The 23,722-nt window shown below is 33.0% G+C and overlaps 1 protein-coding gene across 4 annotated transcripts; it reads right to left on the bottom strand.

Annotated features, from left to right (window-relative positions):
* Positions 1-1,145: 1,145 nt before the first annotated feature.
* On the bottom strand, positions 1,146-23,683 carry LOC138318216 (uncharacterized). 4 transcript variants are annotated; one of them, XM_069260406.1, is made up of 17 exons: positions 23,538-23,683; positions 22,620-22,743; positions 18,325-18,775; positions 17,748-17,867; positions 17,374-17,499; positions 16,918-17,046; positions 14,467-14,634; positions 14,227-14,376; positions 13,555-13,734; positions 11,968-12,147; positions 11,273-11,443; positions 10,220-10,390; positions 9,413-9,583; positions 8,356-8,526; positions 5,300-5,374; positions 4,514-4,756; positions 1,146-3,793 (listed from the first exon to the last, which is right to left on the bottom strand). In XM_069260406.1, the coding sequence occupies exons 2-17, from the start codon at positions 22,704-22,706 to the stop codon at positions 3,582-3,584; spliced, it is 2,805 nt and encodes a 934-aa protein (XP_069116507.1). In that variant the 5' UTR covers positions 22,707-22,743; positions 23,538-23,683; the 3' UTR covers positions 1,146-3,581. The 4 variants fall into 4 exon arrangements, with proteins under 4 accessions (XP_069116507.1, XP_069116508.1, XP_069116509.1 ...); XM_069260407.1 differs by having other exon boundaries at positions 4,514-4,744; XM_069260408.1 differs by lacking the exon at positions 10,220-10,390.
* Between the last annotated feature and the right edge of the window lie 39 nt (positions 23,684-23,722).

The following is a 23,722-nucleotide window of genomic DNA, read 5'->3' as shown; positions in this document are numbered from 1 at the left end:
AAGCAGATGTCCTAGGCCTATCGCTACCTAAGATGTAGTCGATCGTGGTCTTATATTATGTTATTATCTGATCAGGATTTCTATGAATATGTGGAAGGAACATGTGTACAAGATAAAATCAACTCATCTCCACTAGCATTCCAAGACCGTAAAATGTCATCTTGGTCACCTCGGCCCAAGTACAGGGACACGCAAATTATTCATCATGTGAAAATGTACGATGTACGTCATGTCCACATTATCGAAAATGCGAAAAATATTAATTATATATTATGTAAATATAGGTTTGCTTGTAATAATAATAAAATGATCTGAAATAATGAGCGCATTTTTATGCTTTCTATCGTGCGCTAGTATTAAATTAACTGATTTACATTTTAGGGTCGTAAAATGTATCTACTTCACTTATGTTTTTGATGTTTTGTCAAATGGTTCATGAGTCCCTGGACAGGCTGACAGGGGAGCTCTCCCTCTTTGATACGGATAGAAAAGGGGAAATTTTGCTTGTAGCTGTAATATTTTTTCAATTAAACCCATAATATCAATAGCACATTCAAGTATACAGAGCATTTAGTTACGCAAGTGGTATGCTAACGGGATGAATTGGGAACGAATACACCATTTGAAAAAAACTGGCTTATCGTTTTCATTTTTTTTCATCGAACACCAATGTTCAGCTAATCAAATTCAAGAGTTTCGATGGAATAAGACGATGTATAGTTTTTTATGCATTAACATACATTTAAAAAAATCTTTAACTGAAATTCAGGTATTTTTTCACATATTTCTTTAAAGAAGTTACAGAAAGTTTGTATAGATAATCAATACACATTTACTTTTATAGAATGTAATTACTTTTAGTCTCCTCTACCTCTATTCCCTACCCTCCACTATATAACCCCTATTCTCTACCCTCTATCCATACCCTTTACCCATGTACCACTATCTACCCCATACACTGTGTCCTATACGACTACTCTTATCCTCTACCCTTAAGCCCTACCCTCTGTCCGCTATTAATTCGAGTAAAGACTGGGGCGAATTCACCGGACATCAGACGGATAATGCGATAAAGAAATATAAAGCACATGCGACATACGCTTCAAATATCATTTTCTAATTAAGAAAATACACAAGACAGCAAATAAATAATAATTCTTTATTGAAGTCAATCCTTCGATCTAAGCTATTATTATCAATCATAATGAAGCATTCCATTTGATTTAATCAAGAATACCTCAATTAATTAATATGTACATATTATAATAACAGTTTGAGCAGGATGATCTCTCTCACACTTCACCAACATATGCAGAATTCATAAATAACGTGTAAAATAATATACTTAGTTTGGCGATCTGTTACAGGTTCAACGCACTTTGAAAAATATTTCGTTGAACTTGCACCATATTTAATGCACTTAAAATTATTGTTCAAAGTGTGTTAATTTTTCAAATTGGGTTGTAATAATGCTTTATGTACTTTTGTACTCCCTGAAATAGACTTTATGCAATGCAGTACTAATATGATTACATAAATTTACATCAAATTTGTATACATTCACTAAAAAGATCAATTTTTGTGGGGACGTAAATTCGCTGATTTTGGTCAAAAATGAAATCCACGAAAATTAAGCCTCACGAAAAATAAATATCTTATAGTATTTAATTTTCAAACAGTGGTCGTTACATGGAATGTGTTTGCATAAGTTGAATGAAGTCTCTACAAGAAAGTATCCATTAATATACCAATAAAAGTTATTTAATTTGATAATATTGATATATAAAGTATATAACCATTGTCCATGTTGCGTAATGTTGATATGCTTTTCTCGTAAAATATGAATCTGACATTGCAATAAATGAACTTTTTCAGAATCATAGATAATAAGTAACTTGTAAGTGCGTGTAACTTCTAAAAACATGAATGTTTAAACATAGAAAAATATCTTGTAGTTCAAGATTTGTGTAAAATAACCAAGCAATATGAATCACACAAAATGGTAAAATAATTTTCGAATTATACGAGATCAAAGTGAATTAACCCTTAAAATCAACAAAAAATAACATATCTGTAACACGATGACAAAAATAGATATCGAGGAAGCAAAATAATCGAGATGTATTATTTTCATTTTTCGGTTCAATGTTTGCTTGATATTTCATTATGTGGCTGACACTAATTACTTAGAGTATAACATAAATATGTTACCAAGAAAATACGTTCATGACAAAAGTATTTTGTGTGATATACTAAGTAGCTAGGACGTCTTGAAGAAGATCAGGAGGACTGAAAACGTTAGCGGCGAAATAATTTTGTCATGAAGGTTTTTTTATTGATAATATGGAATATGGTTTCTTAATGTTAGAAGGTAAACTGATCATTAAAATAATAAGACGTGAAATGTCTTCCTTGCAAAATTTGCAAATTTACAATGTTCATGACTATTAAAATGAAATATAAAGGTTATGATAACAATGATAAAATAACGATGAACCCTGTTTTTGCATAGACCAACGAATCAAAACCATAAATCTGAGGTGATTTTTTATCTCTATTATGTCTACACTTGAGATAGTCAGAATCTATGTCCTAGAATATTGGGGATTATGTAAAAAGCAAAACTACTATTTGTAAAAATAAGATAGGTAAGTCGCGAAATTTTACTCTTTGTGATACTCATATAAACAGGTTTTTTTCTTCGAGAAAGATAAATAAATACCGCAGCATCAATGTCACCGAGTTTAAAAAATTGGGTATCAAATCATAATATATTTATTTAGTATCTTACTTAACTTTTATTTACTTTCGTTACCACTTATACATATGTATACTGAATTAAATATCAGTTTGTTACCTTAGTAAATAATGTTGGTTATTTTATTCTTAATCTAAACAATATTTAAACAATGACATTTCAAGTTACTGGATTTATTATGTTTTATGGCAACCAAACAAATCCAATCGAACATTGCGCTTACGCACATTAACCTATGTGATATACTCGCTTTCGATCGTGTAGACATTGTAGTTATTTGGCGGTATAAAACTCATAAGCATTTCATCGTTTGTAATACAAATGTTGTTATATGTTTTAGAAATGCAGCTACAATCACTACATTAACATAGAGCAAACATTTGAAAGGCAATATAGTTATAGTTATATTTGTTACGTTATCACGGAACTGTTCGAGTATACAAGTTATACTTCCCTCCTATTTGGAATTAGTACCCCTATTTCACAGCCTAATTCAGAACCACTGCTCATGGCACCAACACTTAAATCATTCTTTTCAACCAGGAAACATTTCACGTATACATTGCTTTAACTTTACATCGAGTATTATTCTATAAAAAAATGATTTATCAATCTTAGATAGAATAAATAAATCATATCATTTCGCGTGAATACCCCTATCACTTTTATTAATTCAGGCTTAAATACCCCCATTGACTTTGAGTCAAATAAATACATGTATTTGCAGAAGACACTTCTGCTTGTCAGTTATTTATTCCACTTCCTACTCAGAAAGTCATTCACAGTTTCCATATTCTGCTAAACAAATGTTGAAATAATGTGGTCAATATCTGTTCAAGGTAGTTACTATTTTGTCGATAGCGTTGTTGTTAAGGTAACAGTCGTACAGACCACTTTCGCTACTGAACGCCATGTCAATGATCCCGCCAAGTTGTCGCATCTCACTTCCGGACACGCGGAGACCTGTGGGAGTCAGTTGTGAGAGGTTTTCCTTGTTTGTGTGGTGCAAAACAAGTACATACACATCCCTTTTACCTAAATTAATCAGACATTGATTATTTGTTTTTAATTGGTTTGCATTATATAAGAGTCATATTTCATTGGGGAAAATAATCATAAATCACTTGCTGCTAATTTTTTTCTATATTTACATTGTCTTGTTATGAATATCGGCATTGAATTGCACATTGTTTGTTAGTTTCTAGATGTACTACATTACATATCATAGTGTGTCGTTAAAGATGCTCCGCCGCTGACAGAGCATAAATGATAGTCATCATTTTAACAATAATCGGTCTTTAATCATGCATATATATGTCTAACAACCACAAACTAATATAAAAAATGTATTTTGCTTTTGGGGTATGTGCAACCAATACTTCATTCCATATAGGACAGTGTGCTACGGATTTTTTTCGGAACGCAATTAGTTATTTTTTATATCATTATCTTGAAGTAAAATTAGAAGCTCAAACTTTTCAATAGTGATGATGTTCTAAAGTAAGTAACTTTTGTAATTGAAAAAAATATCAATTCGTCTACTCCTGCTTTTTATTGAGAAAAAATACTATTGTCGAATCAATACGCATTGTCAATATCTCTATTGTGACGTCACTATAACGTCGGGGTTTCGCGCCATTCTCGGATTTTTTTTCTCATAGCGGTATGCAAGAAAAGTTTAGGTCAGTCAGAAAACCAGATTTTGTATGAAAACAAAGAAAAACTAATCATTGTGAATTGAATAAAAATGTTTACCTTTTATGCCCTCCATTGCGTCCATGATGTTTGTTCCAACCCTTGACATGTTTAGACAAAGCACAAACAATGGTCTATTTGACGCATCTTTTGTTGCTTCACTGAGTACAATGGAAAAGTCAAAGTTTCTTGAATCAAACCGTCCATTCAATTTTCTGTTCAATTCCTTGTAAACCATGTCAACCATAGCTTTTCCTAATCCGCTTCCACTGGTTTTTAGTAATCGCATCACTGTAAAGGATACTTTTATTCTGATACAAACTAATGAAATACAATTAGTATATAAAGTTACTTTATATGATAAATTATCAAACGAGTTTAAGATTTTTTTATTTCACGAGCCTTTGCGAGAAACCGAACAGAAAAAAAATCTAACATAAAATTTGCACACAAATATAAGATACATGTACCTTAGTCGCATTATTGCAAGAACATTCAAACTGAGGAATTGTGTCGCTAAAAATATGGCAGACACAAACATTTTGATTCATCCTTGAATCTTGACGCCTGGTCGATGTTTCCTGACGTCTAGTCACTGTTCATTTTATGATTTTATTTGATGGAAATTACCCTAAAGTATATTACATTGGTAATGCCGGGATGATATTTGAATTATTAGGAATAAAAATGAAACGCTAAAAACATTGCTCTCATTAAAAAATTCTTATGGGCTAGAAACAGCATGGTTGTTATAATTCCCAAACTATCATCCTTCTTTAGTCTTGACAAAGAGAAAAATGTTTTTGGACGCATGTAAAAATATTTTTACAAATTTTTAACACTTACCAACAATCTTCCTTTGCAAGCGTTGACTTTCTTCCAATGCGTCTTTCAGTTTTTTGATGTCTTCGTTTTTCCCCGCTATATGTTAGAATATAAAATAATATACGTTTTAACAATTTTCTTTCGACGCTTTATCCCATATTTTGCTTCGTGGTTATGTAACGAGTGAAGCCTCACTTAATTGTCCCTTTAAGATCGTGTTACGATTATGTTGATAGGTGTACCGCAGAAAAAAAACCCGGTTTGCTGTCAGAACAAAACATAGTTGGAGTAATAATATGTATTATGATATGTCAGGTAATCTAAACAACCACTAAGGTTCAACCAAATGGAAACACACTGTAAAAATGCATACACAGTATTTGAATTATAGACCTTATTTTGTCATTCATGTGACTGGCATTTTGTTTGATGAAAAATTGAGCAGTTGAAGGTTTAAAGCGACTCAAAATGCCAATACTTTGAGTAACAATTAAACATCAACGAAAAATAACAAAATTAATATGTTTTACAAAGTTTAACCTGCTTTAATAATATTCTACTATATTGTTGTGTGTTTTGCTCGCCTTTCATTGGCTAACACTTGGTGAATATAAGATTAAAAAGATCGAGGTCACACCTAGATATAGAAATTTTGCATTATAACGTCGTGTAATATGACGTCACAATCACTTTCGGGGTGTTTTTTTTTTGTAAAATTCTACAAATACAGTATAATTACCCTAGTGCACTTGGAGTGCACTACATTTAAACTTGTAGTGCACTACATTTAAACTACAGGTAAACTAGTAGTGCACTATGTCCAGTCAGATGTGACCACTAAAACCCCTATGCAAGTAATGGACATTGCCATTTTACAACTGTTGTGTTAGATACCTGTACCTGTAATGTTTACGTATTGCTATACTTACGTATTGTTATACCTTGTCTCACCTGTATAGTGACAGTTGCTTTTTAGTCTTATCTTAATCTCCGTTTAGACATATATATTTTTCACATGTATAACATCATGATATTTGAAAAATCATTGATTGATATATATCTAATTTGATTTATTAATTTTATTGTCACATGTGTGACATAAATTATATAAACTTTAGATTTACATTGAAATGAAGCAAAGTATTAGAAGATAAACTTAAAATTAAGTGATTGGCGTACATTAAAATCATGTGAAGTGTCATCAGTCATAAATAATTCATGTTGTCAAGAGACCTTTTATTTATATTAGTTTTAGTGTAGATACACGTACACTTACACATACAATACACTATTTTTATTTTACACAGATTAATGAATTGTTACTTTTATTTTTCAAACAGTAAATTTAGATTATACACTTCATACCATTACTGCACGTATGTACATATAGTTGGATATACCAAATTTAATTGGTACAATAGTCTGTAACATTATTGATACACTGTACGTGGTCCGGGATACAGGTATACCTGCATAAATGACTTGTAAGTAGTTATAAACTCTATAGGCACACAGGTCTGTCGTCATGGCCTCTAGGCCTAGGGCCCTTTTATCCCTCTTTCCCCACCCCATCACCTAAGGTGACACCTTACCGAGGTGATGCTAAGACAGGCGTCACAGGTAAGATATACCTTTTTTCTTTAACCCCAGGGGTCCATCATAGCATTCAATTCAATTGATAGCATCTTGTGACTGCCTCTGTACATGTATAAACTTATGAGTACATTTTAAAAGTCTACCAGTCTACATGGCCTCATGTGGTTTCATATTAAATAATAATAGTAATAATAAACCTACTTTTTTATCAAAATGAGATTATTCTTTCAATGTTGAAAATGATCGTTATGATATTTACTTTTTCTTCAAATGAAGATAATCTATGCTCAATGTTTTATGTCTTGTTTAGGATATGGAGAGGAGTTTATTAAATTATATGCATTATAATAGTTAAATGTATACGAATTCCCTACATACATATACAATACGTGTACTCCAAACACGCTTCAAGACAATACCCCTCATCACCCAGCCCCACCCCAAACCTACATATAGCTATGTGTATTTCGCCACTCTGACACTAATTCTGCCGTCTGGCCATGAATTGTTTTACTCGTAATGTTGATACCATCCTGATTCTAGTATACATACTAGTCCAACATATTTATCTATGTAAAATTAGAAATTTAGATAATATAATATTTAAGCCCTTGGTAAAACCTATAACCTAGCTAGCATAAATGTAGCTAAATGTACGTTGTACGTCCATAACCAATTTTGTGTATAGTTGAGTTTGAATATCTAAATGTATCTGTTTTACTGTTTTAGTTATACAATCAAATTTTAAAACTGAAATATTGTTGAAGGGTACAAGAGAAAAGTATCAAAAAAGCTAGAAGATGTTTACAAATATGTAATAAATCAACATGGTAAAGCCTAAATAAATGAATGATGTTGTATCAAACATTAATATATTAACTAATTCTAAAATCTAAATTAATTAGATCAGACTGATAATAAAACTTTACGGACAAGAAGAAAAGTTTCAAAATATGACTTATTCATTTAATAAATCAATTAGATTTATTTTTGTTTACATTATCAAGGACATATATGATTTACACTTATAAAATCCTTGAATTCCTTCAGATAATTAATCATTTCATAGATTTAAGAGCTTGCAATTTAGGAAAAATAGGTAGATTCGTAAGAATAATACTCAACATTCTTGCAGGTATATATTGTCAAGAGCAATTGTAGATCTTTTAGTGAGGTCAAATATAATTTAGATTCTAAACTACATATAGCTACCAGACACCACAGGTGAGAATCACAGGAACAGTAGCTTAAGGTACTGCCCATTACCTGTATGAGGGGTTTTGTTGTCGATCACCTATCTGGGTGTAGCACACTACTAGTTTACATGTAGCTTAAATATAGTGCACTACACGTTTAAACGTAGTGCAATAAAAGTGCATTAGGTGAAAAGGTTAGCTTGCACTCAACTTTAATTAAAGAGTTCAATAGAATATAATACAATATTTATCAACCTGGTTTTTTAGTATAAGACTTTAACTTACCTAGTGCCTCTGTTAACCTGTGTACTTCCCTCTCTAAATTCTTATTAGTAGATGACATCTCGTCCTTAGTCGTGTTGAGCGTTTCCTGTAAGGTCTCTCTTTCAGCCTCTCGCTCCGATATTTCCTGTTCGTGTCTCTTGGTTTTCTCTTGCAATTCGTCTTTATTTTTCTCTTTTAACACAGACACAGATCATTATGATTACATAAGGACTGAAATGGCTGTATGCAATATGTGTCACAACTAGCCGAAAATGTTAACCTATTTTTTTTCTTCTTTTGAACGGTAGAAAAGTAATCAAATAATGATAGAAATATCAAAGTCACATAGGTTTACAGATACCATAATATAATTCCATTTGTGATATCACAGCGTAAATAGTGGACGTGCATGTATGCATATGTGTATGTGGGGGTAGTAATATTTAAGGGATCTAGAATGTTTGGTTTTGGTTATTTTCGTATGACTATGACAGAGCGTACAAGCACAATGGAAATATATATTTAAGTGTGCATGTATTATAGAAAAAATACGTAAATTATACAACAAGTGAATAATATGTGTTTCATCTCCACCGAAATTACGTGTATTCCTTTCTTGTTTTTTTAATTTATGAATCGACAGCAGAAAGAATGAGTAAAGGTTGTGTTATTGGTATGTGATCAATGTTATTTCATGGAACTAGAATAGTGACAAGTCAGGAAGGGCCCCGCTAAATGACTAACCAGGATATCATAATTTATCGCAAGGAATAAGTATGTATCAGTTAGGTACAAAACTCATTTTATCCTGGGTTTTTTTTTAAATCCAAGACTGCTGCTATGTTGTCATTTTAAATCCAGTTTGCTTAAAACGGTACAGAGAAGATCTAGATGGTATGGCGACATCATCATACCAAATTTGAGATTACTACTCCACCTCTATTCATATACCCATTTTATGTATGACCATTTAGAAATCCTAGATAGCTACTAGAATCACTGTATCAACATAAAAACAGGTCAATATTTGTATAGTATCATTATTATTTGTTGTTTACAGTATAAGACTTTGACCTACCTAGTGCCCCTGTTAACCTGTCTACTTCCTGCTGTAAATTCCTCTGAGTAGATGACATCTCGTCCACAGTCTTGTTGAGAGTTTCCTGTAAGGTCTGCTTCTCATCCTCTCGCTCCGATATTTCCTGTTCGTGTCTCTTGGTTACCTCTTTAAGTTCGTCCTTATTTTTCTCTTTGAACACAGTAACAGATCGTAATGATTACACAAGGAATGAAATGGTTGTATGCAATATGTGTCACAACTAGCCGAACATGTTGACCTTTTCTTCTTCTTTAGCTCTTTTGAGTTGTAAAAATAATAAACAGATGATAATAGAAATATCAAAATTAAATTGTATTATATGTATTCCTTTTTTTTTGATTTATGAATAGACAGCACAAAGAATGAGTAAAGATTGTTTTATTGGTATGTGATCAATGTTATTTCATGGAACTAGAAGAGTGACAAGTCAGGAAGGGCTCCGCTAAATGACTTACCGGGATATTAGAATTTATCGCAAGGAATAAAGAAGTATGTATCAGTTAGGTACAAAACTCATTTTATCTTGTTTTTTTTAATCTGCTATGTAGTCATTTTGAATCCAGTTTGCTTAAAACGGTACAGAGAAGATCTACATTGCATGGCGACATCAACCTACCAAATTTGAGATTACTACTTCACCTCTATTCATATCCATTTTATGTGTGACCATTTAACCATTTAGAAATCCTAGATAGCTGCTAGAATCACTGTATCAACCTTAAAACAGGTCAATATTTGTATAGTATCATTATTATTTGCTGTTTACATTATAAGACTTTAACTTACCTAGTGCCTGTGTGACCTTGTGTACTTCCCTCTCTAAATTCTTATTAGTAGATGACATCTCGTCCTTAGTCGTGTTGAGCGTTTCCTGTAAGGTCTCTCTTTCAGCCTCTCGCTCCGATATTTCCTGTTCGTGTTTCTTGGTTTTCTCTTGCAATTCGTCCTTATTTTTCTCTTTTACCACAGACACAGACCATTATGATTACACAAGGACTGAAATGGCTGTATGCAATATGTGTCACAACTAGCCGATAATGATATCCTAATTTTTTTTCTTTTAAACTGTAGAAAAGTAATCAAATAATGATAGAAATATCAAAGTCACATAGGGTTACAAATACCATAATATAATTCCATTTGTGATATCACAGCGTAAATAGTGTACGTGCATGTATGCATATGTGTCTGTGGGGGTATTAATATTTAAGGGATAGAATGTTTGGTTTTGGTTATTTTCGTATGACTATGATAGAGCGTACAAGCACCCATGGAAATATATATTTAAGTGTGCATGTATTATAGAAAAAATACGTAACTTATATAACAAGTGAATAATATGTGTTTCATCTCCACCGAAATTACGTGTATAACTTTCTTGTTATTTGATTTATGAATCGACAGCAGAAAGAATGAGTAAAGGTTGTGTTATTGGTATGTGATCAATGTTATTTCATGGAACTAGAATAGTGACAAGTCTGGAAGGGCCCCGCTAAATGACTTACCGGGATATTAGAATTTATTTATCGCAAGGAATAAAGAAGTATGTATCAGTTAGATGCAAAACTCATTTTATCTTGTTTTTTAATCCAAGGCTGCTGCTATGTAGTCATTTTGATTCCAGTTTGCTTAAAACGGTACAGAGCAGATCTAGATGGTATGGCGACATCAACCTACCAAATTTGAGATTACTACTTCACCTCTATTCATATCCATTTTATGTGTGACCATTTAGAAATCCTAGATAGCTGCTAGAATCACTGTATCAACATAAAAACAGGTCAATATTTGTATAGTATCATTATTATTTGCTGTTTACAGTATAAGACTTTGACCTACCTAGTGCCTCTGTTAACCTGTCTACTTCCTGCTGTAAATTCTTTTTAGTAGATGACATCTCGTCTTTAGTCGTGTTGAGCGTTTCCTGTAAGGTCTGCTTCTCAGCCTCTCGCTCCGATATTTCCTGTTCGTGTCTCTTGGTTTTCTCTTTCAATTCGTCCTTATTTTTCTCTTTTAACACAGTATCAGATCTTAGTAATTACATATGGAATACAATGGTTTTATGCAATCACAACCAGCCGAACATGTTGACCTTTTTTTCTCTTTTGAGTTGTAAAAATATTAAACAAATTAGCAGCCATTGTGTGTCTTATAAGCCAAAAATACAAGGCATATCTAGGTAGTTACAGAGCAACAATCAACTTCCTTCCATCATAGTTGTACAAAAAGAAAAGAAAAACAGACAGATGGACAGGCCAACGGACAATCGATTACTATAAGGCACCCGCACCTCGATACGGGGCTCCTAATGAATGAATTCTTAAATGATGACCTCAAGATCCCAATCTTGGAAGCTTTCCGATATATAAATGTTTCTGGGGAAATAATTTTCTTTTAAACAGACAATGAAAATTGATGACATCTCGAATGGCCAATACCTTGAATGGCAATGAGCTTTACAAGTCACATTATGATTATCTTTTACAAAAATGCCGTATTTTATTGTGTGCTATTTTTGTAAGACTTTGACCTACCTAGTGCCTCTGTTAACCTGTCTACTTCCTGCTGTAAATTCCTTTTAGTAAATGACATCTCGTCTTTAGTCTTGTCCAGGGTTTCCTGTAAGGTCTGCTTCTCATCCTCTCGCTCCGATATTTCCAGTTCGTGTCTCTTGTTTCCTTCTTTAAGTTCTTTAAGCTCGTCCTTATTTTTCTCTTTACACAGATACATATCATAATGATTCCATAATACATACACATATCCAAATATTCTTATTGTTTACAAGCTTCCTAGTTGTATGGCGATGGTGGGTAGTGATGACGATCAGAACATAAATATCCTTTTAATATATGTATCTTATATGTTAAATCATAATCATGATCAAATTAAGCATTACTCTTTTCCAGTTTTTTTGCGTACAAATCTAGTATTCGCCTGTGTTAAGGCTTTTGCCAATAATTGGCTGTGGACTTATGCAATCCGAGACACAGGCAGAATCACTTGATTATGCACTCGTTATAACCGAAAAAACCTCAAAAATTATCAGTAGCTTACGAGTCTGTTATATTATATTACTATTTTACTACTATACTATTTTTCTGTCTATTTTTTAATTATCTTCCTTATAAAATTATTTTTAAAAAATATCAATTTGAAATGTATTCTTAGACTTATATATCTAGAGGATTTTGATACATAGCATATTAATAATATTCTTTTTTGATACTTACCTTTTTTGTTTTAATTGATATGTTGTTTAATCAACTGAATACATGTATATAACTTAATTTGTATAATATCTGGCTAGGAAAAAGCTTATATAAGCCTAGCCTGTTGCACAATCCTATTGATTAATTCAATAAAATTCGTCATCGGTGGCTAGGTTTCCGCTCTCTTGGCTATTTTGAAATTCGCTATGGTGATTTAATTATGTACGTATGGCAAGCTTAGACTGAACCAATGCATTTAATAAGGTAGGAAAATATGTGGATATTACAATAAAAGAAATCCATCACAACATCATTTTGTAAAAATATCAAGTATGTATTTTAACGTGGGTTGTCGAAATCCAGGATGGCTGCCTGTCGGCCATCCTGTTCATATATCAATCCCAAAATGCATTATGCATAAATAGAGTCCTCGCGAAGCCTACATAGTAAAAATTAGATACAAATCATATCCAGACTTTCTGAGGAATAGCAGTAACAACTTTCAACTATCAAAATCTAAAACCACGTCGTCTGTCCTATAGACCGAAATGTTACCAAATGCAATATTGGATCAAAGGGAAACACATGCATGGTTTTTAAGACAGATCAATTCTATAGTTTCTGAGAAATAGCTCAAAACGTATGTTGTCACCGTTCAGTGAAAATTATTTTACAAATACATCATTTTTGTCCATCAGAAATTAAAAAAGGTTTTCGAGCATTATTATGTAATTTAAATTTATATGGTAATTGCTTAAGATTTGGAGTAAAAGTATAGTAAATTAAAAAGACAATCTATGATGATAAGATATCACATCGATAACATTTTATAAGTTATACTTTAAATAATACTTTTCTTATATTCCATGAAGTTGCGTTCTTTCAAGGATCGCTGAAAACACATACACTTACCAAGTTCCCTCATTAACCTGTCCACATCTTGCTGTAGCCTCTCTGTATTGGATGACATATCCTCCCCGGTGCGTTTGAGAGTGTCTGTTAAGGTCTGCTTCTCCGCTTGTTGTTCAAATATCTCATTTTTGTACTCTTCACGTTCCCCTTGAGCTTTTTCAAGATCATTCTTCGCTTTCTCTGTAGACATTTGGAGTTCAGTAAATAGATAGGGGATCGTATATGAATGGCTATGTAACATGAAAGTTATTAACCGAGTTCAATTATTATAATACCCCCCTGCCGGTGAAACCGGATTTGGTTTTCAGATTTATAATTGAGAATGAATCGATTAATTTTAATCAAGCTTCTTACAATGGTAACAAATGAGCAAATACAGCTTGGGATATAACTTGAGTTCAAAAGGTCATCTAAATAGTTTACTGTTACTAAATAAAGATTGTTTCACAAATTTTAGTTTTGGGGCAATAACTTGAGAACACATCAACATCATTTGTTCAAATTAGGATACAATTTCACGTTTTTGTCTATCGAGACGTCATATTTTGATAATAACGTCATTATTAGCTACTGCGAATGAGTTATTATACGTATGTTTCATGACATGGCTGAACGGTTTGTTATGCGATAAACTTCGATATGCTAATGTTCTGTTTAAATCTGACTACTTACCAAGTTCCGCAGTCAGACTATCAACTTCTCGCTGTAGTTTCTCTGTTGTGTATGATATACTTCTCTGCTTTTCTGCTTGGAGTATTGACACTTCCCTTTTGTTTTCCTCATTTTCTCCTCGAACTTTTCCAAGATCATTATTCATTTCTTCTGTAGAGATAAGAAACAGTTAAAAGGTGATACATGTATATTCGATAAGTACAATTTTGATCAACATCCGTTCAAACATTAAACACTTACGGAGTTCCGTGTTTAATCTATCGATCTCCTGTTGCATGCTCTCTGTGGCGGATGCCATTTCTTCCTTGGTCCTGGTGAGGGTGTCTTCTAATGTCTGTTTCTCGGTTTGTAGTGCGGATATATCTCTTAGGTACCCTTCGGTTTTATCAAGGTCGTCAATGTTTTTCTCTTAAAACAGTGTTAAAAGCGTATTCATAATGAGATACGATTAAAGTGAGATTTCACCACGAAAAGTGTATAAAATGTGCACGAATGGAGTGTAAAATGGTAATGATACAATGCTTCAAACTTGAAATATCACGTTGCAATTAAAATATACAGTTCAACTAAAACGTATACAGTATTGCAGAATGCAAGGGCTACCACAAGATAATCTTAACGTTTTGAGAGTCGTTTTAAAACATCTGGTCATACAAGGTATTATTAATTAACTATCAATGTTATTACACTAGTATGGATTTTCCGGCCGAGCTGTATTTGGCCAAACTCGGCCAATATTGAAAAAAAATTGACGCAACTCGTGTAATATGATATTGGCCGACTTTTTCTCGTATTGGCCGACTTTGAACTCGGCTAATATTGAAAAATGCGCCAAATCGAACGTGCCTCGTCATTCGGAAGTTCTCGGTGTTATTAAGTTATTTGACCTAGCATCTAGAGAGTTTACGAGATCAGTCAACAAACAACATGGAGATTGACGATTCGTCTGTCAAAAGGACCAGGGACAAATATGCAAAAAACGGCGAAGATATGCTTTTATCAATGTAACATTTTATCAATGCATTTTATCGATTTAATTAAATAAACTTGTTTACAACTTTGCATTTTGTTTTGGTTTTTAATCTTGTATTTTGCAGAGTCATTCAAATCATTCATTTTCAGTTAGTTAATAAAAGTGTCATAAATCAGCTGTTATGATATTGGCCCAGTTATTAGGCCTTGGTCTGTCACATTGGCCCTCGGCCTAATAACTGGGCAAATATCATAACAGCTGATTAATAACACTATATTATACTTTCAGTTTAATACCGTTTAATAGATAAATCGGTTAGATATGTTGTTAAATACAGAACATAAATATCGAGATTTCTATTTCAAAGGGCCATGAATCAAAATTGATTCCATAAATATAAATGCTAAAAAAGTTCTGTGTACTACAGACATATAGGAGAATGGAAAACATACTAATTTTAACGGTAAGAAATACGTTTACTAACGAAATTATTTATCGCTTTAAGAATCGACAGAATGATGAGAATCAACTAGAAGTCTTGAAATAAAAATTTGTTAATGTAACAAATCAACTATCGTGTAAATAATTTATTGTCTACAAATATTGTACAAAATCAAGTAACAGATTAAACTTATAAATTAAAGTTATACGTTAATAATATAAGCATGCTTCAAACAAACATTGTTATTCGCTAAAAAGTCTGTCGTTTCTGGTTAGTTGATACATCGGCGTAATGATTCCATAGAGAGAAAGTCCGTCAAGAAATCTGGAATTTCACAGGGTTAGATTTATCATAGAGACAAAGTCCGTCAAGAAATCTGGAATTTCACAGGGTTAGACTTATCATAAGGATTGACTTGAATATATTTTCATGTTAAAGATATATATTACACAAAGAGCATACTTTACATTGACAATTACGAGAATTCCATAAAATTCAGAACAACATTTCTGGTTGCATTATCAATGAACGATAATTATTCATTATATATATAAATAGAAAAAAACAAAACTAAAACAAATGTGCCTTCGATCTCTAACGTTTTCCTAGCTGAGATCGATGGCACATTTGTTTTAGTGTTTTTTTTATTATTTAAATTTCATCACAAGGTTATTCAACATTTATTTATTATATATATAAATATATTTCTTCAAGAAAAAAACCTTCCTGACTAAATTTTTCGCCGCTAACGTTTTCAGCCCTCCTGGGCATCTTCAAGGTGTACTAGCTATTTAATATATTATGACGTCATATCATAGTTACTGTATCTTGACGTCACAATAGTAAGAGAGGACACAATATAGCAAGGACGTTATAAGACGAGGCTTTTGTTTATATTATAGCGTCATACACCTATTCATGGTTTAGTGCCGATTCAAAAAGTTTTATAACCATGTCTTCCTTGCGTTTTGTATTGCAGGGACCCGGCATCTTGTGAAAAGGGAATATCCTTCCCGCATATATCTAAATGTTCACTAAGCGGAATTTTTCTTGTCTCTGGTTTGCGTATCTGCTGTTTTGGACACGCACCTAACCTAATTGAACGACTTAGTGAAACATTTACAATGTAGGCAAAAAGTAATAAAGTTGGAAGACACTTAATGCTAACTTTATTGTCCAGATTACGACCGCATTGAGAATGTGATTTTGTTTTCTATTTTACGATTATCTAATCATACCTTTTTTAGTATATCCACTGTAATGTAATGATCCTTACCTAGTTCCTTACTTAATCCGTCGAGGTCTTGCTCTTGCCTTCCGATCTTACATGATGTCTCCTCGTTGATGTCGATGTCGGTCTGGCTAGACATAATCTGTTTTTCTGTCGGTATGTCACTCAATGATACTATAAAAGGTATGCAGTTGGTAAAATAAAGTAGTGAAAACAAAATATACGGTCATCATTGTTGCGTCTGTCGATAAAGGACACAACGTATTTGTGGCAAGCTCAAATCTTGGTTAATTTTGGTCACCTTGGATAATATACATATAGCCGAGGGAAATGATTAAAATGTTCAAACATTTATGTAAATACACAGATAGAATTACACAGTATCATAATTGTACATAATTAATGTTATTGATTAAACTGGCATCAATGTCCTGTCGGACATGTTAAACAGTTTCACATACTAGAGGCAATTGAATACGTATATTAGTAAATAAGTTATACTAATGCTATAATCTTGATCCTCGGAAAATGACTTCCTCCCGCCTGTTAATATCTGTTGTTGGGCTGTCTTTTTCACACAATCATCCCTTTCCTTCATAATACTGTCAAGATGAGCCTTTGCTTGATCTTAATAATAAATCAATGACACTGCATTATTGATATTTTTGTAATATATTTATATTGTTGATGTGTTAAGTCCATTATACAGTGCATAATATATCCCAACTGCGTTAAATTCAAAGAGAAAAATCTAGATTTTATATCGTGTAATATTCAAATCCAAATCATACTTCACGAATACATGTACATAATTCACAATTGTTACCGATACACTAGAGTAGAAAAGAGAGAAAAGAGAGAAACAAAATGCTCACCTAGTTCTCTTTTCAGTCTTTTGTTTTCTTTATCAAGATCATCATTAAATGTGTGCCAGTAAGCTGCTTCATGATCACCTGTTTGATCCCTCTTAGTTTCTGTAACTGGCCCACCATTCGCTGTTGAGTTCAATAGTATTTTTATTCAAGAATTTTTATGATGTCAGCGGTGGTCATGGTTTTTGTGGTAATAGTAGCTGTGCTATTGGTATTTATTTGTGGCTTTGAATTACTGCATTTCATACTAAACTGAAGAACCTACAGTTGGCGAAATATGTCAATCGTGGCATTTCGCTACCAGGGTAACGGGTCAGTAATAGCAGTCAAGTGAATCTGCATATTCATTGATGAGGTGGTGATGGTATTGATGATAGTACTGGTGTTGTTGGTGGTGAAGGTGATAGAGGTGGTGGCGGTTCTAAATGTAACGGTTCTGTTAGTAATGCTAGTGGTTGTGGTGATGACAATGGTATTGATGGTTATTATGGAAAAGGTGGTGATGGTGATGATATCATCATTATAGCTTTCATGATTTATAACTTGTTTAGTGATTCGAATATTAATTGAAAATGCTTACTGTTTTTAGCTTTCATCTTTTCCTTTTCCAATTGTGATTCCATTTTTTTTATTTCCATTTTCTGTGTTCTTATTGTCTGTCTTAAAATGTCGTTTAGTTCTTCAAGGTCCTCTTTATCTTCTTGGTCCTTTAACGGATGTGGTATATTGGAGCTTTGTTGTTCTTTTTTACTCCGTTTATCTGAAGAGTTTGGCTGTCTAGTTGGGTATTCTCCTTTAAAATCTATTTGTAAACCAGGTGGTATTATAGATGTTTGAGTGTGAATGTCTCTCAGGTACGGAAAATCAGTGCCTTGTAGGTCATATAATTTTGATCTGCATGGTTTACACATTTTATGCCACACCTCGTTTTTGAACTTTTTAAGCATGACCTTTCGCGAAGGAATTTTCTTAAACTGGTTTACCCAAGATTCAAGATACCGTATATGTTTTGTCAAATTTTTCCCTATCTCCTGCAATAAGACAGAAAGAACATACTGAGCTATTGCTTTTTATGAAGACTGCAACTAATAATGAAATATACAATAGAACACTGACATGAATTATTGATGGATAAGGTGTTTTAAAACACTGATACGTGAGTGACTGTGTACATCGAGATATTATTTCGAGCATTATTTAATCCTAGTATTTTATCATCGACAAAAATAGAAACAGATAGATGAACATCTCTGCTTGAACTTTTGGATGATATCTCACGATTCCTATAAAGCAACAATAATAGAATGTACAAGTCTTACATCATACAACAATATATATTAATAACAACACGACGCCTATGAGCCTTAACGGTCAGCTAAGTTTGGATACAGAATGATACAATGACATATAGGCTGTATATTGGCTCATCAGGCTCGTCACCTTTCAATATATGAATAATATTTAGTTCCATCAAATCTGTGAAATCAGAAGACGATTTTTGAAATATAAGTCATTTAGACCCCCATTGGCCGCACTCCTCTAGCCGCTGGGGGTCAGCCCGGACCAATTTGAATATGATGTTAACATGCTGTCTCAAGCTAAAACTTTTAACCAAGTTTTATTCATTTCCTATGAAAATTGAGCAATAACAGCTTATAAATGAACTATAGTAATTTGGGACTCCGGGGCCATGAAATTCACAATTTTTGTAGAGGGCCTTATGACTTTTCAATTTATGAAGTGTATTTGGTTCCATAAAATCTGTGAATGCAGATGAATATTTTTGAAATTTTAGGTATTTTGACCCGCTTTGGCCCCGCCCCTCTGGCCCTTGGCAGGGTCAGCCAATTCCAATTTGGATATTATGTTAAAATGTTATCTCAAGCTAATAGTTCTAACCAAGTTGACTCATTTACTATTGAAACTGAACAAATAACGCTCATAAATGTGTTTTCCCGACATAAACATATGAGACCCAAGAATTGTGAAAATTTCACAATATTTGTAGATGACTTCAAGACCTTTCATTCTATGAAGATTATTTTATTCAACAACATCTGCAAGTAGAAAAGATTATTTTTTTTTGAAATTTTAGTCATTTTTACACCTTTTGACCCTTGCCACAGCTCCATGGGTGGTAGGGGCCATATAATTCACAATTGTGGTTGGGCTGATGTCTTAGCAGGTTTGTGAAAAATTTCAATGATTTTGCTTCAGCAGTTTTGGAGAAGAAGAAAATGTAAATTGTTTACGGACACGCAACCCACGAAGGAGGGCGCATGGTTTTGTAAATAACTCTGCATATTTCCGATGTCGCATGTTGAATACTTTGTTATATGATGTTGCATATTGTAATTAATCACCGTTTAATTTTGAATTACGTATATAATCCTCATATTAAGATATAATATCTACGTTTTATTAAAATGATGTCGTTGACACTTAAAACTGGAAATGATGTCGTCAACACCTTTTTAGCTTTTACTTATTCGAATATGGAATTGAACTGCTGTTAAGATTTATCGGGTGACAAAACATTATAGGCTAGTTAACACTATTCAAGTAAAACTGGCGGCTTAATATCTCATTTTTAAAGCATTAATTTTGTACATATAGAAAATGGTGAAAGCATTTAAATATGATCATTTGATTCATAAATCAAGATCCATGAAATGTGATGTTTTAAAATATTGCAATCACAATTATTACTGTATTTTAGTAGTCGATCGATCGTTGTGAAACAAAGTTGAATTACTCTGAAAAAGGCGGAAGTATCTCTTTCCGATATAGATAACGCACATCTATATGATATAAAATTATTACCAAGTTGCTTCGTTGAAATCAATCCTGTAGTTTAAGAGTAGTCGATCGATCGCTGTGTCTACAGGCGGACGATCTTAATCCTGTATACTCATAGACGACATCTCGAATATAAAGATTATGTTTATCCGGACGACGGACGGACAAAAAGTCATCCTGACGGGAACGGGGTGAAGGCAGTGTGTGATCATTCGTTTTAGTAGGAATTGACTGATGCTCATTTTGTAGTTTTAAAAGGTGGTCGCTAGATACTTGTATAGTGACCACGTTCCCACGGAGTTTTGTCTACGACTTAATTTATGTCTTATCCGAGGCGACAGATCAGCGTCTTTTGCCGATGTATATAAATTATATAGTTTTTTTGTCATCACTCCGCTGACCATTAGTTTTTCTTTATGTGCGTGGTGCCAAAGATCTAAAAACGTCATTCTTGGTAGTCAAGTATAATACGAAAGGCCCATGCATGTTTTACAAAATAGAGTCGTTCACCATTTATATTCATCCATGTTTGGACGGATATAAGGTACTTGTTTTCTTAAACACTGGCCTCTGCAATATATAATTGTAGTTAACAGTCTCATCAATACTATTTGACTGTTAACAAAGAAGGTATGCCTACTTTTGATGTTAAGTGTTTGATGTTGGCATTGTGATCCCGGAAATGTAGAGAGAGTTATGATATTGCGCGTCCTCTTTATAGCGATACTTTGAAATATCTCTTCTAAATGATTAGTTAAACATTGTTGACAGTGATCTAAATGTGTTTCTTTTCTAAAATAATCTAAAGATGAGGAATAAGTTGTAACACTTGGTGAAAGTCACTTCTGGTTTCAGTGTAACTTTCGGTTGTTATCTAAGGCCAAATATACGAAAACTACGGTGGTTTATTTCGAGTTTGTCGTATTGTCGCTTCTTTGAAAGCGATGATGAGATAATACTCCGGCCCGCGCCAATACGACAAAATTATGCGACAATGCGATAAAACAATGTTGTGACATTGACTGGGTATTTTTTCGCTCCGCCCACTGTCAGGCCTCGTATTGTCGCATTAGCGCATTCTGCATTGCGATTCTGAACTGTTTTACCGATTGAATTTTCTGCTTGGGTATTGACATGACTTTTTCACCTTTTTCGATATATTACATGTATATGTATATGTGTTTTTTCCCTAAATTGACTTTTTGGACTTTCGTCTATAAATCAGGAAAGTAATTAAAACGTTAAACCCGTTTTAAAAGATCTTGTGAATAAAAAGAAACGATTATACGCGACAAATAATAACTGTATATGTACGTGTATTATGTTTTACGAATCATTACTGAATGGAAAGGAAGTTATATCCAGCGTAAGTGGCTGTTTTTTGTGGGTTTTGGTGCTAAATATATAGGGATACTCCATAGCAAGTTAATTGATATAGGAATAGTGTTGACGACATCATTTCCAATTTTAAGTGTTAACGACATCATTTTGATAAAACGTAGATATTATATCTTAATATGAGGATTATATACGTAATTCAAAATTAAAAAGTGATTAATTACAATATGCAACATCATATAACAAAGTATTCAACATGCGACATCGGAAATATGCAGAAATTTGAGTTATTTACAAAACCACTCTTGATTGTGTTAACGATATCATGCAATATTTTGATATTGTGTTGGAGTGTTTGAAGAAACGGAGAGATTTATAACACAAATCACACTTGCTACAGTTACAGGGAAATGTCCGGGGTACGGTGCACTCATTGTCTTATTGAGATTGTGGTTATTGGTGACACAGCATACCATTTTTTACCTTGAAGCGAACAATTTTCTGCCATTTTGATTGCAACGACAACCATGTATAGTTTCTCCCCCGTGACATCGTGGCATAAAAATATACAAGATTTATATCACAAAACGTATATAAATGAGGGGGTATATGATGCAAACATCGGACATCGGACATCGGACATCACTAAACTGTTTTACCAATAATCGCGGCATTGAGACACATGTATACGTAGGTAATTTAAAATTGCAATACATACAATGTATAACAAACTCTTACCTCCATCTTGTCTGTGTCTGTTCCCATGTCTTCTTGTGGAGGTAGTGATGACATGGTCTCATCTAATAAACCGAAATGACCGGCCATGTGATAAGACTATCATAGAGTCCTCGTCCAAAGTAATCTATCAATTTAGATAAAAGATAAAAAATATGATGTTGATATTAAGTGCTCTTTCAAATAAAACAATAGCAAAAAGCTGAAACACTGGTACGTGTAGGTCATTGATAATTTGTAATAAAAATGCAAAAAAGTACACCTGTCTTACTGTGAAATGGATATGTAAATTACTACACAAAGTTTCTTTTCTTTATGAATCTGGTCACCAATACTTTCGGAAATGCATGGTTCATTAAAAGGACAATAATATAAACAAAGACGACTTTAATGACAATTAATTTTTTCGATGTACCGCCATTGTGTCGATGATTGTAACTATTTTGTGACGATCAATTTTCACTAAGTCTGATCGCCAGCGGTAGTTGAGAAACACAATCGTACCCGAAGACGTGTTCACAGCGCTTCTTATCAGTACATTTATTCACTATTAAAGCGTCATTTACAGCTTTGTAAATACAATTTGCACGTTTATAGATTCTCGTATTCATGCATCTGTATAGATATTAATTCGGAAAGCCCCAAACAAATATTTATAGTAAAATGTATTGTGTAACTTGGTTAACTGTGAAAAACCACGTACAACGTTTGGTTTAATGAACATTAATATCTAATTTATTACTTTTGTATCAATAAGAGTTGGTATTTATTGAATATACTAAAACGAAAGTACAACTATTACAATTTTACATGTGTATGGTTTTAAAAATACTAAAAGATAATATATTCAACATACAGATGTTACGATGTATAAACACAATCAGATTTTTATAATATTTTATAAGATCGTTATTTTCATACCTGTTATGATGAGTCTGTTCTCAGTCAGTTATGTTGCGAAAGTACGGAAATTCTTGTTTCGTTTTCAGTTCCTATCAACGCATCATATGCCACGTATATTCACTTCATATATGCTTGGTTGCTGTTCTAAAAATAGATAACCCGGGATTTCGCTTTGTTTGATAACAACTACTTTCGTTTCTAAT

The sequence above is a fragment of the Argopecten irradians genome, chromosome 3, assembly GCF_041381155.1.
Source record: "Argopecten irradians isolate NY chromosome 3, Ai_NY, whole genome shotgun sequence".
NCBI lineage: Eukaryota > Metazoa > Mollusca > Bivalvia > Pectinida > Pectinidae > Argopecten > Argopecten irradians.
Note: the sequence above shows the minus strand (reverse complement) of the source record. Positions and strands in the feature narration are given on the sequence as shown.